The sequence below is a fragment of the Nyctereutes procyonoides genome, unplaced genomic scaffold (assembly GCF_905146905.1).
Source record: "Nyctereutes procyonoides isolate TBG_1078 unplaced genomic scaffold, NYPRO_anot_genome, whole genome shotgun sequence".
NCBI classification, from domain to species: Eukaryota; Metazoa; Chordata; class Mammalia; order Carnivora; family Canidae; genus Nyctereutes; species Nyctereutes procyonoides.
Window position 1 is genome coordinate 13,792,023 of NW_026575141.1, and position 13,039 is coordinate 13,805,061.

At 41.3% G+C, this 13,039-nt stretch overlaps 1 protein-coding gene across 2 annotated transcripts in view; it reads left to right on the forward strand.

Moving 5' to 3' along the window:
- The first annotated feature begins 625 nt into the window (after positions 1-625).
- CFAP69 (cilia and flagella associated protein 69) overlaps positions 626-13,039 on the forward strand; it is a 54,830-nt gene continuing 42,416 nt past the window's right edge. For both annotated transcript variants that reach the window (XM_055307620.1, XM_055307621.1), the window contains exons 1-3: positions 626-1,004; positions 11,068-11,127; positions 12,702-12,767. In XM_055307620.1, coding sequence (XP_055163595.1) covers positions 885-1,004; positions 11,068-11,127; positions 12,702-12,767 — 246 coding nt within the window. In that variant the 5' untranslated portion in view covers positions 626-884. The remainder of the gene's footprint in view (positions 1,005-11,067; positions 11,128-12,701; positions 12,768-13,039) is intronic.

Below are 13,039 nucleotides of genomic sequence, written 5' to 3' on the forward strand. Positions count from 1 at the left end.
CAGGATACAATGGACAGATAACACAGTAGTGATAAAGACAATGACAGTCTTGACCCTTTGCCCGGGGGTACTTCTCGTGTGCCAAGCCCCGCTCTACAAAACTACCATCTCCTTCCATCCTCCTAGAAATCCTATTGCTGAGAAAAGTGAAAGACTGATGAGGAAAGATGGGGAAAGCGAGGCTTCCAAGGGTCAAGCTGCTCTCGATTCCCCGATTTGACCCCACAGCCCGAAACACTGTACCATGCCTTGATGTAAGTGTCTGGTAGGGGCACTGAAGTACAGAAGAGGTAAAAGGGAGGGAGTGTGGGTGGCGCTGGTCCCTTTGAGGGGAGATAAACTGCTCCGCTTCCAGCACTAGGTACCCATCATCCATCACTCTCGTGTCCGACACCCTCTCACCTCTACCCACTCATTATTATTTTTAGAAGCCCCAGAGCAAACTAGCAAGACGGAGACACACAACGCCAAGGTAACAGCCACGGCTACGCACCCGGGTCTCCTCCAGCCGCCTCCTCCCCGCGCGGGAGCGGACCGGGCCCCGGCGAGCGCGGAGGTGCACACTAGGGTTTGGGGTAGTTTGGCACCGCCGGCTTCCGTAAGAGCGCGGCGCCGCTGCCGCCCCAGCCCCGCCCCCTAGCAACGCGCTGGCGTGTTAGCAACCGGCCGGCCGGAGGCGGGAGCTAAAGTCCGCAGGTGGGCTGCGGCGGGCGTGATGCGGCCGCGGAGGCCGCTGCCGGACACCTGGGGCTTTTTGCGACTCTAGCGGCTCTCAGGAGGCCTTCCCTTGTCGGTGGCAGGGCTTCTTTGGGTCCTACGGTACGGAGAACGGGTAGGACAGGGGGACGGGCCCTCCCACCCATCCCTCACTCCACGCGGCGGACATGTCCGTGGCGGAGGCCGCGGCGACCGCCGAAGCCCAGGAAGCTGGCGGCAAGATCCGGTCCAGCAGCCTTCGCCGGATCCCGGTAATCGGGGTGGTGACGGAGGACGAGGAAGCGCAGGTATGGGCGGGTGTCTTCGCCTTGGGAAGAGCGGAGGGGAAGTTGAGATCCAGGGGGCGGGGACGAGGACTGGGGGCCGCAGGAGCGGAAATGGGGCCGAAGCGGCACCCGCCGGGGCCCGCGGGACTGGGGTTCCCTGCGCGGAGCTGAGGCCTCCGAGAACTGCGCCGCCGGAGGGAGGGGTTGGCTGTCGTCAACCAGCCTGCCTGGGGACTTGGGGCGCTTCGGGGCGCGAGCTTCTCCGGAAGCGTCCCTCCAAACAGTAAGCGAGGTTTTGCCGCTCTTCTTCGAAAAGTGTGACCACGAAGGGGCTGGGGAGGCAGGGAATTATTTTTAGCGAAATCATGGATTTATTGGATGACCAGTTTGTTTGCACTGGGCTTATATGTAGATGACCTGTTCTCAAGTGATGTTCTTGAGAGAGGCGTAAACTCTCTCGCGCTTAAATTTGCTGCTACTTTAAAACTGCACCTAGAGAGGAGGAAAACGCTGTGAAAATTAGAAATTAGCCTCGTTTTCTTTCCTTTTTTTTAATTTTTTTTTATTTTTATTTATTTATGATAGAGAGAGAGAGAGAGAGAGAGAGAGGCAGAGAGGCAGAGACACAGGCAGAGGGAGAAGCAGGCTCCATGCACCGGGAGCCCGATGTGGGACTCGATCCCGGGTCTCCAGGATCGCGCCCTGGGCTGAAGGCGGCGCTAAACCTCTGAGCCACCCGGGCCGCCCTAGCCTCGTTTTCATATGAAATTGGAAGGTGGTTATGGAGGTGGGGTGAATCAAGAGAGAATACAATTTATATATTTTGTTATACTTGTAGTTGGTTCTGAGTTTACTTTTATCATGAATACAAAATTGACTCTTCCAAGTTGATCTGCTGAGACATCTCACTTGGGAACCCTTGGCTGGACCTGCACTGGTGGCGAAGGTGTTGAGAAACTCCAAGTCGTTAGCATACTAGGGGTCCATTGCTCGTCCCTAGAGGGTCCCAATCAAACCCTGAAGGTTTTACTATGGAGGAATCCTGCCCTGCCTCCTCACACTGGTGGCTGGGGTCACTCTGGGAATTCCTGTTGAGGTTTTGCGAGCCTCAGGCTGCGTCAGGAACCCTGTCTCCTACGTCCACAGCCTGGAACCTTGGAGAGTTCCCTGGGAGTGGCCAGTTGGCTGGGGACCTCTTCTTTGGGAATAAAGTTGAGCTCTCTGAGGACAGTCTGTCATTTACACAGTAGCAACCTGCAGAGCAACTGCACTTTTGATGAGGAGGAGCGGGTGCTAGGGGAATTTACCTAATCAGTTTTGTGGAAGTATTCCAATCGGGCGGGAAGAAGAAGGACTTGCAGGAAGAGCAGCTCTCCACTCCCAAGGCTGCCGCGGGTCTCAGCTCCACCGCCATTCTCCCAGGCACAGCACAACTGAAAAGTAGGTGAATTTGGTGTCTGATGGCTCTCCTTGTTCCTTCACGCGGTGTAAAAAAGGTGGCGGGGGTGGGGGGAGGTGCAGGGGCCGTGGCAAGGTTATATGAGGTAGGCTATCATGGGTTAAAATGAAAAAATGGGAGATACTTTTTTAACAGGCCATTGCCAAAGTAGCCTGCAACAACATGTCAAGTAAAGCAAAACAAGTAAACCTGTGTATATGTGTGTGTATTTTCTCTCTTCTCTTTCTTTTTTCTTCTCCTTTCATTATCACCTCTCCTTACAGAGCCTTCGATTCTTTTCCAGGAAGAAATCAATTTGCATTAATTAGAGTTCCTAGCTTGTTAATAACTACTTGTAGAAGCATTAACATTTTTTTAAAGTACTGAGAAGAAGGCAGTTTCTCTCGAAAGAAGTGAAATGAATTAAAAGCCTTTTAGAGAAGGGAGAAATGATCATTCAGCCTTTTGGGGTTTTGTTTGTGGTTATTTTTACAAATGAGGACCCTAAGGCTGTGAGAAGTTAAGAGTTACTCAGTTTCTTTACTTAGAGTGGGGTCTAGCAATCTTTGCCAACAATAACACGACAACCTCTTAGACCCCTGCCTCAGACCAGTAGAGGAAAGACTCTTGGAACTCCTGGAATTTTTGAGAGACAGTACATCCTGGTATCTAACAGTGACTTTGGAGAGTCTTCCTCGATTCAGTAAGCCAGCTCCATCCTATGCTTGAAATCACAAATTGTTTACCTTTATTTCCTCCTTATTTTTTTAAAAGGTTTTATATATTTATTTATGAGAGACACACACACACACACACACAGAGAGAGAGAGAGAGAGGCAGAGATACATGCAGAGGAAGAAGCAGGCTCCATGCAGGGAGCCTGATGTGGGACTTGATCCCGTGTCTCCAGGATCAGGCCCAGGGCTGAAGCCTGCACTAAAGCGCTGAGCCATCCGGGCTGCCCTATTTCCTCCTTATTTTAATGTTGCTTTCATTCTAAAGAATTGGAAGCCCTTTAGAGCAGCACTTCTCAAATTTTAATGTGCATTTGGATTACCTGGGGATCTTATTAAGATGTAGATTATGATTTTGTGGGGCTGGGGAGGAGCCCCAGATTCTGCCTTTCTAACAGGTTTCAGGTGATGCCACTGCTATTAGTTGGAGAATCCCATTTCCCATTCTAAGTAGTAATATTTAGTATATCATAGCTGCAGTAGGGTATGAACAGTGCTACAGAATTTCACAATTAGCTCCTGGAAAGCTGTAGGAGGTAGTTTCATATGGATTCAAAGTATAAAACAAAATAAGAACAGCAATAAAACAAAATTCCTCCATCACCCCATCATCACCTCCCCCCACTTAAACCCTGGGTCAGCCTATGTGATAAAAGACAGGGGACACCAAGTGGAGTTTAAAAGGACCCATATTCTAGAGACAGAGACAAAATTTAGACAAATGAAACAGTTGCCAACATAACACAAATGATAATTAGGGGAAGCCTGTATCTCCTATTGCCCTTCACCCATTTTGCCCATCCCCACCACCCTGTCCCCTCTAGCAACCATCAGTTGGTTCTCTGTATTTATAGGTCTGATTCTGCTTTTTTGCTTATTCATTTGTTTTTTGTTAGATTCCACAGATGAGTGAAATCATTTGGTATTTGTCTTGTCTGATTTATTTTGCTTAGCATAGTACCCTCCGGGTCCATTAGTGTTGTCACAAATGGTACAATCTCCTCTTTTTTCATGGCTATGTAATATCCCATTATATGTATATATTACATTTTTCCTTACCTATTCATCTATCATTGAACACTTGGGCTGCTTCCATACCTTATGTATTGTAAATAATGCTGCAATAAGCATAGGGGTGCATATATCTTTTGGAATTAGTGTTTCTGTTTTCTTTGGGTAAATACCCAGCAGTGGAATTATTGGATCATATCATAGTTCTACTTTTTAACTTTTTGAGAAACTGCCATACAATTTTCCACACTGCACTTGTTCCCCCCCACCCCCAACAGTGTACAAGGATTCCTTTTCCTTCACATCCTCACCAACACTTTGTTATTCTTGTCTTTTTTTATTTTAGCCATTCTGACAAGTATTAGGTGATATCTCTTTTTTGTTAAAGATTTGATTTATTCATGAGAGACACAGAAAGAGAGAGAGGCAGAGACACAGGCAGAGGGAGAAGCAGGCTCCATGCAGGGAGCCCAATGTAGGACTCAATCCCGGTACTCCAGGACCATGCCATCAGCTGAAGGCAGATGCACTCAACTGCTGAGTCACCCAGGTATCCTATAAGGTGATATCTCACTGTGATTTAGATTTGCATTTCCCTGATGATTGGTGATGTCAAGCATCTTTTAGTGTATCTGTTGGCCATCTATATGTCTTCTTTGGAAAAATATTGATTTAGGTCCTCTGCACATTTTTTTTTTACAGATTTTATTTATTTATGAGCGGCACAGAGAGAGAAAGAGGCAGAGACATAGGCACAGGGAAAAGCAGACTATCTGCAGGGAGCACAATGTGGGACTCCATCCGAGGACCCCGGGATCACGACCTGAGCCAAAGGCAGATGCACAATCACTGATCCACCCTGATCCATCCAATCACTGGATTGGATCCATCCAATCACTGATCCACATTAAAAAATGTGCCCCCTCTGCACATTTTTTAATTGGAGGAGTTGCTTTTTTTTTTTTTGGTGTTGAGTTATGTAAATTCTTTATATATTTGGATATTAACCCCTTATCAGATATATCATTTGCAAATAATTTGCATTCAGTAGGTTGTCTTTTTGTTTTGATGGTTTTCTTCTTTGCTGTACAAAACATAACATATTGATTCCATATGAAGGCAGGAGATTTTGTGTTTTATTCAGTACCATATCTTTAACATCTAGAACAGTGTCTCACACAGTGTAGGCACTCGACAAATATTTGTAGAATAAATAAATTGTGATTACTTGACTTGCGTAGGTATCATGACTGAGCTTCCTTGCCCAAATTTGCTCTTCCTCTGAGAGCCTCCACAGTCTTCTAGTTGATGCCCCATCCTGCCACTGTCTGTAATACTGCCATGGACTGTGTCATTAAAATTGCCTACCCTGGTTTTGGAGTAACTGCTAGAAATAACCTCTGTGGTCATTTGAGAAGTCAGGCAAAGAGCAAAGGTGCAAAGAACCAACACTCCTGCATCGGACAGGCCTACTAATCCAGTTACTAATTTTGTGACCATAACAAGTTAGGTCTCAATGCCCCAGTTTCATCAACAGGATAATAGTACCAACTTTATATGGTAAAGTTGAGGACTAATTAAGATATAAAGTTTTGTTTTGTTTTTTGTTTTTTTTTTTTTTAAAGGGAGGTGACACATGGCTGACAACATTGATAGAGGATACAACTCTTGATCTCAGGATCATAAGTTCAAGCTCCACATTGAGCATGCAGCCTACCTACTTAAAAAAAGGGGGGAGGAGAAAGAGAGAGAGAGAGAGAGAGAAAAGAGAGAAAGAAAAGATAAAAGAAGGGAGGGAAGGGAAGAAGGGAGGAAGGAAAGAGAGAAAGAGAAAGAAAAAAAAGATAAGGTGCCAGACATATAAAAGAACCGCAGTAAATGTTAGTTCCTTTCTCTAGAACTATGTATAGATGAGCAGGATTTCTCCCCTTTGGCATGTCTCTTGGTAAAATGGGAAAATAAGTTCATTCTATAACTGTAAGTGAAGGTCTGATTTTCTTCAAAACAGTTTATTAAGCTTTTTATTTTAAAATGTTTTGTTAAATGTTTTTATAATTCTCCATAAATATCTTATGATGTTAACAGCAATTATTTTGATACTTCCATCTATATGTCTTCTTTTGCTTCCTTCTGTGTGCTCTCATTTACCCAAACCTTTCTCATTATTACTTTAAACCTCTGATTTGGAAATCTCTGTCCCCCAATTTCACTTACCTCCAACCTCAACACAAGCCTCTTCCTCTAGCCTTTCCTGTCTCAGCAAAAGATGCCACTACTTGTATAATTCCTCAAGCCCATGAGTCATCATCACCTTTTCTTCTCTCTCCCACCAAATCAAATCACTCCTCAGGTCCCACTGATTCTACCTCCTTGATGATTTTTATGCCATTCCCTTTTGTCTATGGAGTTGCCAAGACTTTAGTCAAGGCCTTTTATAGATATCTCCTACCTCTTTTCCAGCTCATCCCAGACCTTTCCAGTTTGGTCTCTACTCAGCAAACTAAATTGCCTTTTTATTGTTATACTCCTCTGGTGAAAGCCAGTAGAAATAAACAAAGACCACCCTAATTAAAATAAGTAGGGATTATTTAATATCCAGAGTTTACTATAGAAAGAGAGTAAGCCAGCATTACTTAATTTTGGCAGACTCTAAGGCTTTGTAGTGAAAAAAGCGAAGGCTTTTGGAATGCTCTGGTTAGAGGTTTTTGCCATGAAGAAGCTGGAGATGGGCTAACTACAAACAGCATTCTGTGTGATTGATTTGGGAAGCATATTTGGCTTTTTCTTGTTGGTCCCATGTAACATATGAGGCACAAGAAATAGGGAATCTGGAAGGTATTGGCTAATTCTGACTTTCCTGAGCCAGTTGCTTCCCAGTTTGATTGCTGCAAGGATTGTAGGCAAGAGTTCTGTTGTCATATATAGTCTGGCCATTGCCTGTTTATATAGTCTCTCAAACTATTCCATAGTTTCTGAAGATCCTTAGTGTAGCATACAAGGCCTTCTGTAAAATGGGGTTAATGATAGTACCTACCTCATAGAATACACTTAATAAATACATGTAAAGTGCTTAAAACTGTGCCTGGAAGTAGATATCACCATCATGTTATAATCATTCTTGTTATTCATAATTTTGATGTAGGAAAGATGTTAGGGTTCAAAGCTGATGACCAAGAAAGAATTCTTGAGACTTCCTTGGTGCAAAAAGGTGGTTTTATTAAAGCAGGGGAGAAGACTTGTGGGCAGAAAGCTGCTGTGGGGTCATGAGGAGTGGCCCATTACATACTTTTAAATTGGGAGGAGGGTAGGAATAGTGTAACCCTCCCAGGTATTTTGGAAACAGAGTTTCAAAGATCCTGAGGGGGCTAGCTATTGTTAGGAAAAGGTCATCTATTATTGTTTAGTAAAAGCTCAGTCATGAGACTCTTCAGATGTACTTCAGTAGGTCATATGCTTCGAAGATGATTGCCAGCCTATATCTTGGGCGTGGGGGGTGGGTGTTGAAAGAAAGGAAGTATCTAAAAAAAATGTTTTATATGTTAAAGTAGACTACAGGATTCTGGGGGTCTGGGGCAGATTGCCTTTTGCCCTTAGGAAAGTATTGATGTTGACTGAGGTAGCTGGGTCCCTAGAGGAATGTCACTCTGCCTGTTTCAAGGACTTGTGAATGAGCTCTAAGTAGGAAGGAAATTTAAGTTTTCTTTTGCCTCTGCTTCCCACCTCAATTTGACCTGTCCTTACCTAATTAGCATCATCTGTAGCCACTATCCCCTGCACAGTCTTCTCCAACCTGGTGAACTCCTCCCCATCTTCTCAGTGTCTTATTATCTCTTGCCTCCAGGCCTTCACACATGCTACTCCCCCATCTCCATCTCTCAAACCTTCAGTTCATCTCACAAATCCTACTTACCTCTGCTCACAGATTACTTCTTCCAGAAGCTGTCCCCTGCCTTTCTGTGCCTCCAGTCTGTGTGCTTCCAGAACATATTTTTCAGCATCCACGGAGCATTTTGTAGCATGTTATCTGTATTACTTGTATTCCATGCCAGACTGATAGCTACTTGAGGTCAGAGCAATGTTGTTTCCACACCTAGCACATTTCTGAAACATAGAAGCTGCTTATAAATATTTGTGGAAGGAGGAAAAGGCTAATGGAAGAAGGAAAGGAGAAATATTAAAAATATAATATGCCAAGCAAGCAAAACACAGAGTAGTATGAAGCAATAATGCAACAGAAATCTAAGAGGAATCTGTGCTTTAACTTGACTACTCTGTTTCTTAATAAAAGTTATACCTGCTCATTTGGGGAAAACAATTCTGATCATATGTACAGGTATTAAAAAATTTTTGCATTGACTTTTCATTTCAATATGCTTTCCAACCCTCAAAGCCAATATTGCAGAACATCTGAAAATTAAATCTCACTGTATATATTTCTCAGAGACCACAAGAGAAAAAAAGAAGACCACTGAGGCAATGGCAGATGGCACTGTTAAATCCTCATATCTTAAAAGGCAAAATTCTATTCATCAAATTTTTTGATAACAGTAAATTTAATAATTTAAATAATATCATAGTAAAATATAAGTTTTTAAGGATAACTATAATACCAGGTATAGATCAGTATTCAGTAAATCCTTTTAGATTGTTAATTTTTAAGTAAAAATCATTTTGAGTAAATAAACTCACCCAGTTACTTATCTACAGACTTAAAATTAGAATACCTCACTGAAAATTGTTTTTGAAAGACATTGCCTGAAATCAGAATATAAGTTTGTAATTGTGAAAGGAAAGGAAATCCTGGACTTAAGAGGCAAGGGAATAATATATATGCAGAAATATGGAAAGGTATGTGTTATAGATTTAAAAGTCAGAAAATACAATGGTGTTAACACTAAGCAAAATTATGTATCTACACAAGTAAATAAAAATAGAAAATCATATAGGGGCACCTGGGTGGCTTGGTGATTGACTGTTTGCCTACAGCTCAGGGTGTGATCCCAGAGTCCCGGGATAGAGTCCAGCACCGGGCTCCCTGCAGGAAGCCTGCTTCTCCCTCTGCCTGTGTCTCTGCCTCTCTCTCTCTGTGTCCCTCATGAATAAATAAATAAAATCTTAATTAAAAAATGTTTAAAAAGAAAAGAAAATGTCATGCAACAAAGCCTTCATCAAAACTGCATTGAAAATGTGGAGATTTTTGTGTAAGTACTTAAATTGGGATGAGGGTACCTTCTATTTCCTTCTCCACTTATCTACAAATAATATGCCAGGCCCAGTTGTTGGTGCGGGGGGATGCCAGAAAACAAGTCTTTGTCTTAAAGTGAGTTTCTGGGTAGTGTGGGATAAACATGCAAACCACTTTAGAGCTATGATGAGAATTGTAATGGATATGCACATATGCTGTGGGAACACAAAGGAAGGATTTTGTTCTATCCTTTTTCATCCCCTGGGGAGGCCGCTTTTTAGCTGAGTTTTGAAGCACCTGTAGGGGTTAACCCAGGAGAGGAATGAGATCATCATAACCAATGAAAATAGAGGAGAGGTGAGAGGCATTAGTGGAGAGTCATTGAATGAGTTGGATGGGTTATGTTCAGATTTGAGTTTTATTATTCAGACCATAGAATAGAGGACTGTGTTGAAGGGTGCAAGAGTAGAGGTAGAGAGAACAGGAGGAAACCTTCCAAACTGAGTGAGAGATGAGAACTGTATAAATCAGTAAGATGGTATGGGCTCGAGAAATATTTAAGATGTACCATCTATAGACCTTGGATATTTTCTTTTTTTTTAAGGTTTTATTTATTTATTTATGAATGAATGAATGAAAGAAAATACAAGGGGGGCAGAGGGAAAGGGAGAAACAGATTCCCCGCTGAGCAGACAGCCCAACACAGAGCTCCATCCCAGGACCTTGGGATCATGACCTGAGCTGAAAGCAGACACTTTACCACTGAGCCACCAGGTGCCCCAACATTCCATTTTCTAATGTGGATGACTGTAAGAATCCTTGTACCAACCGAGGGCAGCCTGGGTGGCTCAGCCGTTTAGTGCCGCCTTCAGCCCAGGGTGTGATCCTAGAGACCGAGGATCAAGTCCCAGGTCGGGCTCCCTGCATGGAGCCTGCCTCTCCCTCTGCCTGTGTCTCTGCCTCTCTCTCTCTCTCTCTCCCCCTTATAAATAAATAAAATCTTTAACAACAACAACAACAACAACAAAAAAGAATCCTTGTACCAACTGAAAGCAGGGATACCTAGGCCAGGAAGGTGATCTCCTTAGTGTAGAAGCAAGTCTTATGTATATCTATCTGCATAGGCAAACTCAATGTAATGTGCATGCTTGGGATGTGTAACATGTATGTGCCAGTTCATTTCACTTTTCAAAGCATGGAAGTGCTATTATTCCAGATGCTTTCTTGAGCCTTTCAGGACTAATAAAATTTAAGGACAGTAGGATTATAAGATAATACTAGAATTCAAGAGGCATTTTTTTTAACTCCAAAATTTATTTACCCTATACGCTTTTCATTCTCCCCTATCTTTCTTGTAATTGAAGTATAGTTGACATGTAATGTTAGTTTCAGATGTACAACATAGTCATCCCACAAGTCTGTGGTTATGTTGTGCTCACCACAAGTGTAGTCCCATCTGTCAACACACACTATTACATACCAGTGACTATATTTCCTATGCTGTCTGTACTTTTCATCTCTTATTCATTCCATAACTGGAAGTCTGTATCTCTCACTCCCCTTCACCCATTTTGCCCATCCCTCCATCACCCTTTTCCCCTTACTATCTTTTTGTCATATTTTTAACTTGCCAGGAGATATCATATAAAAATAGTATGTTTGATGTGATTTCTTGATTCTTATGACACAGAATTCTAAGAGTTATGTGTTTTTTAGGGTGCTTTTAAGACCATGGACCTGAATCGTGTCATCAGCCTCCTTGAAAAGACAGATAAGGTAAGCTTTGAAAGAAAATTTCTCTGTTATATCACTTATAAACTGTGATTTCCCTGAAAGGTAACATGTATTCCCCCAAAATAAGTCTTGTTTCTTTCTTTTTGTTGAAAACATTTCAAATAGTAAGTGCCTTATATTCAAAGGCTGTTTAAATACGTTAGTAGGAATGTATTTAACCTGGTAGGGAGGCTGGAGGAGGAGATTAGATTTGGTTTTGTATAATGGACATATCAATGGTGGATATAAACAGAAGGAATCATAAGAATAAAGGAAGACTCTTCTAGCCTTTACAAACTGCTTGTTACCAAGTAGGATGTGGGGAGTAAGGGTAGAAAAAGCATATCATTATGTACTAAATTTCTCTGATATGAAATCTGTGTGTGTGTGTATATATATGTATATATACACTCATACATTATTGATAAATGATCTATTTTGAGAGGAATCTTACACAGAATGGAATGGAGATGAATTTATTTCCAATAAGATTCAAACTGGAGAGTTTAGGCATTGAGGGAAAGGATAACAAATGTATTTCATGCATACCACACTGTCCTGACGTTACTCAAGAATCAGCTTTGAGTGCCTAAAAATCAGCACAAAGTATAAAATTACTACAGGATGAAGATTGCATATTTTTAATATGTGGAAAATGGGTTGATCATGTTAGAGCCAATCAAAACAAAACAATGCCTAGTGATTAGTAGGCACAAAAATTTAGTCATTGGTTTAATATTTTTTAGTCTCTACATTTTAACATAGAGAAAAAGCACAATAAAGATAATGTATGTCTTGGTGGCTGTGTTTGCCATGCAAATTATGTTTAATTTTGAATATATTTGCATTTTAGAAAAAGAAAAATAAAAGAAAATTACTAGTTGAAAACTCAACTCCTACTACTTGTTAAATAAAGGTAGACCAAAAACAAAAAAAAAAAGTATAAAAAAAATTGCCACAGCTTCTTACAAAGGATTTAAGAATTTTAAAAGGACAGAGTAATTCAGTTATAAAAACAAACACATCACTGTATTGAATTTTGTTTTGTTTTAATTGGCTGAAGATGTTTGTGCCATTTACTGGGCGTAATTTAAAAGTTAAAAATACAATTTCTGCAACCAAATTGCCAAATTTGACTCTTAACATACCCCCTTATTAGCTGGGTGTCTTTGGACAATGTAGTGTTTCAGCTTGAGTTTCTTGTTTTGGAAAAGAGAGATAGTAAAGGTACCTTCCAAGTAAGGTTGTTTTAAAAATTAATTAAATATCATGTATCTATAGTGCATATATGGTACAGGTCATAGAAAAATGCTCAGCAAATTCACGTATTTTTAATATTATTTCTGGAAACAAATGCTGCTTTTATATTAACTTAGTTTTGATTCTCAATTTACCAATCAAATGTAAATGGTACATTTATTTTTACCTTCACTGTTTATTTTCTAATGCTTACAAAATAATATAGTAATTTAAAAATTACTTGATAATTTTAATGTCTACTTTCTACATTAAAATTTTTTTTTAAATCTCAACGGATTTAATAGCACAAAAGAACTAAAATAGATAACTCGTTTTAGGATGATTTAGAAGAAAAACAACTTAAATCTGTCAAGAAACTGGTGCAGTGTTATCAGAATGGACTTGTATCCTTTACATATATATGTATGTATGTTTCATTTACCCTGAAATGGGAGAATTTTTATTAGAAAATGTATTAGTTCCCTCTTCCTGCTGTAATAAATGACCACAAACTTAGTGCCACAAAACAGCTTAAAGCTTTTGTCTTGTAATCCAAGAGGTCAGAAGTCCAAAATCAGCCTCACTGGGCTAAAGTCAAGATTTTGACTGTGCTAGTGCCTTCTGAAGGCTCTTGAGGTGAATTCCCATCATTGCTTTTCCCAGTTTCTAAGGTGGC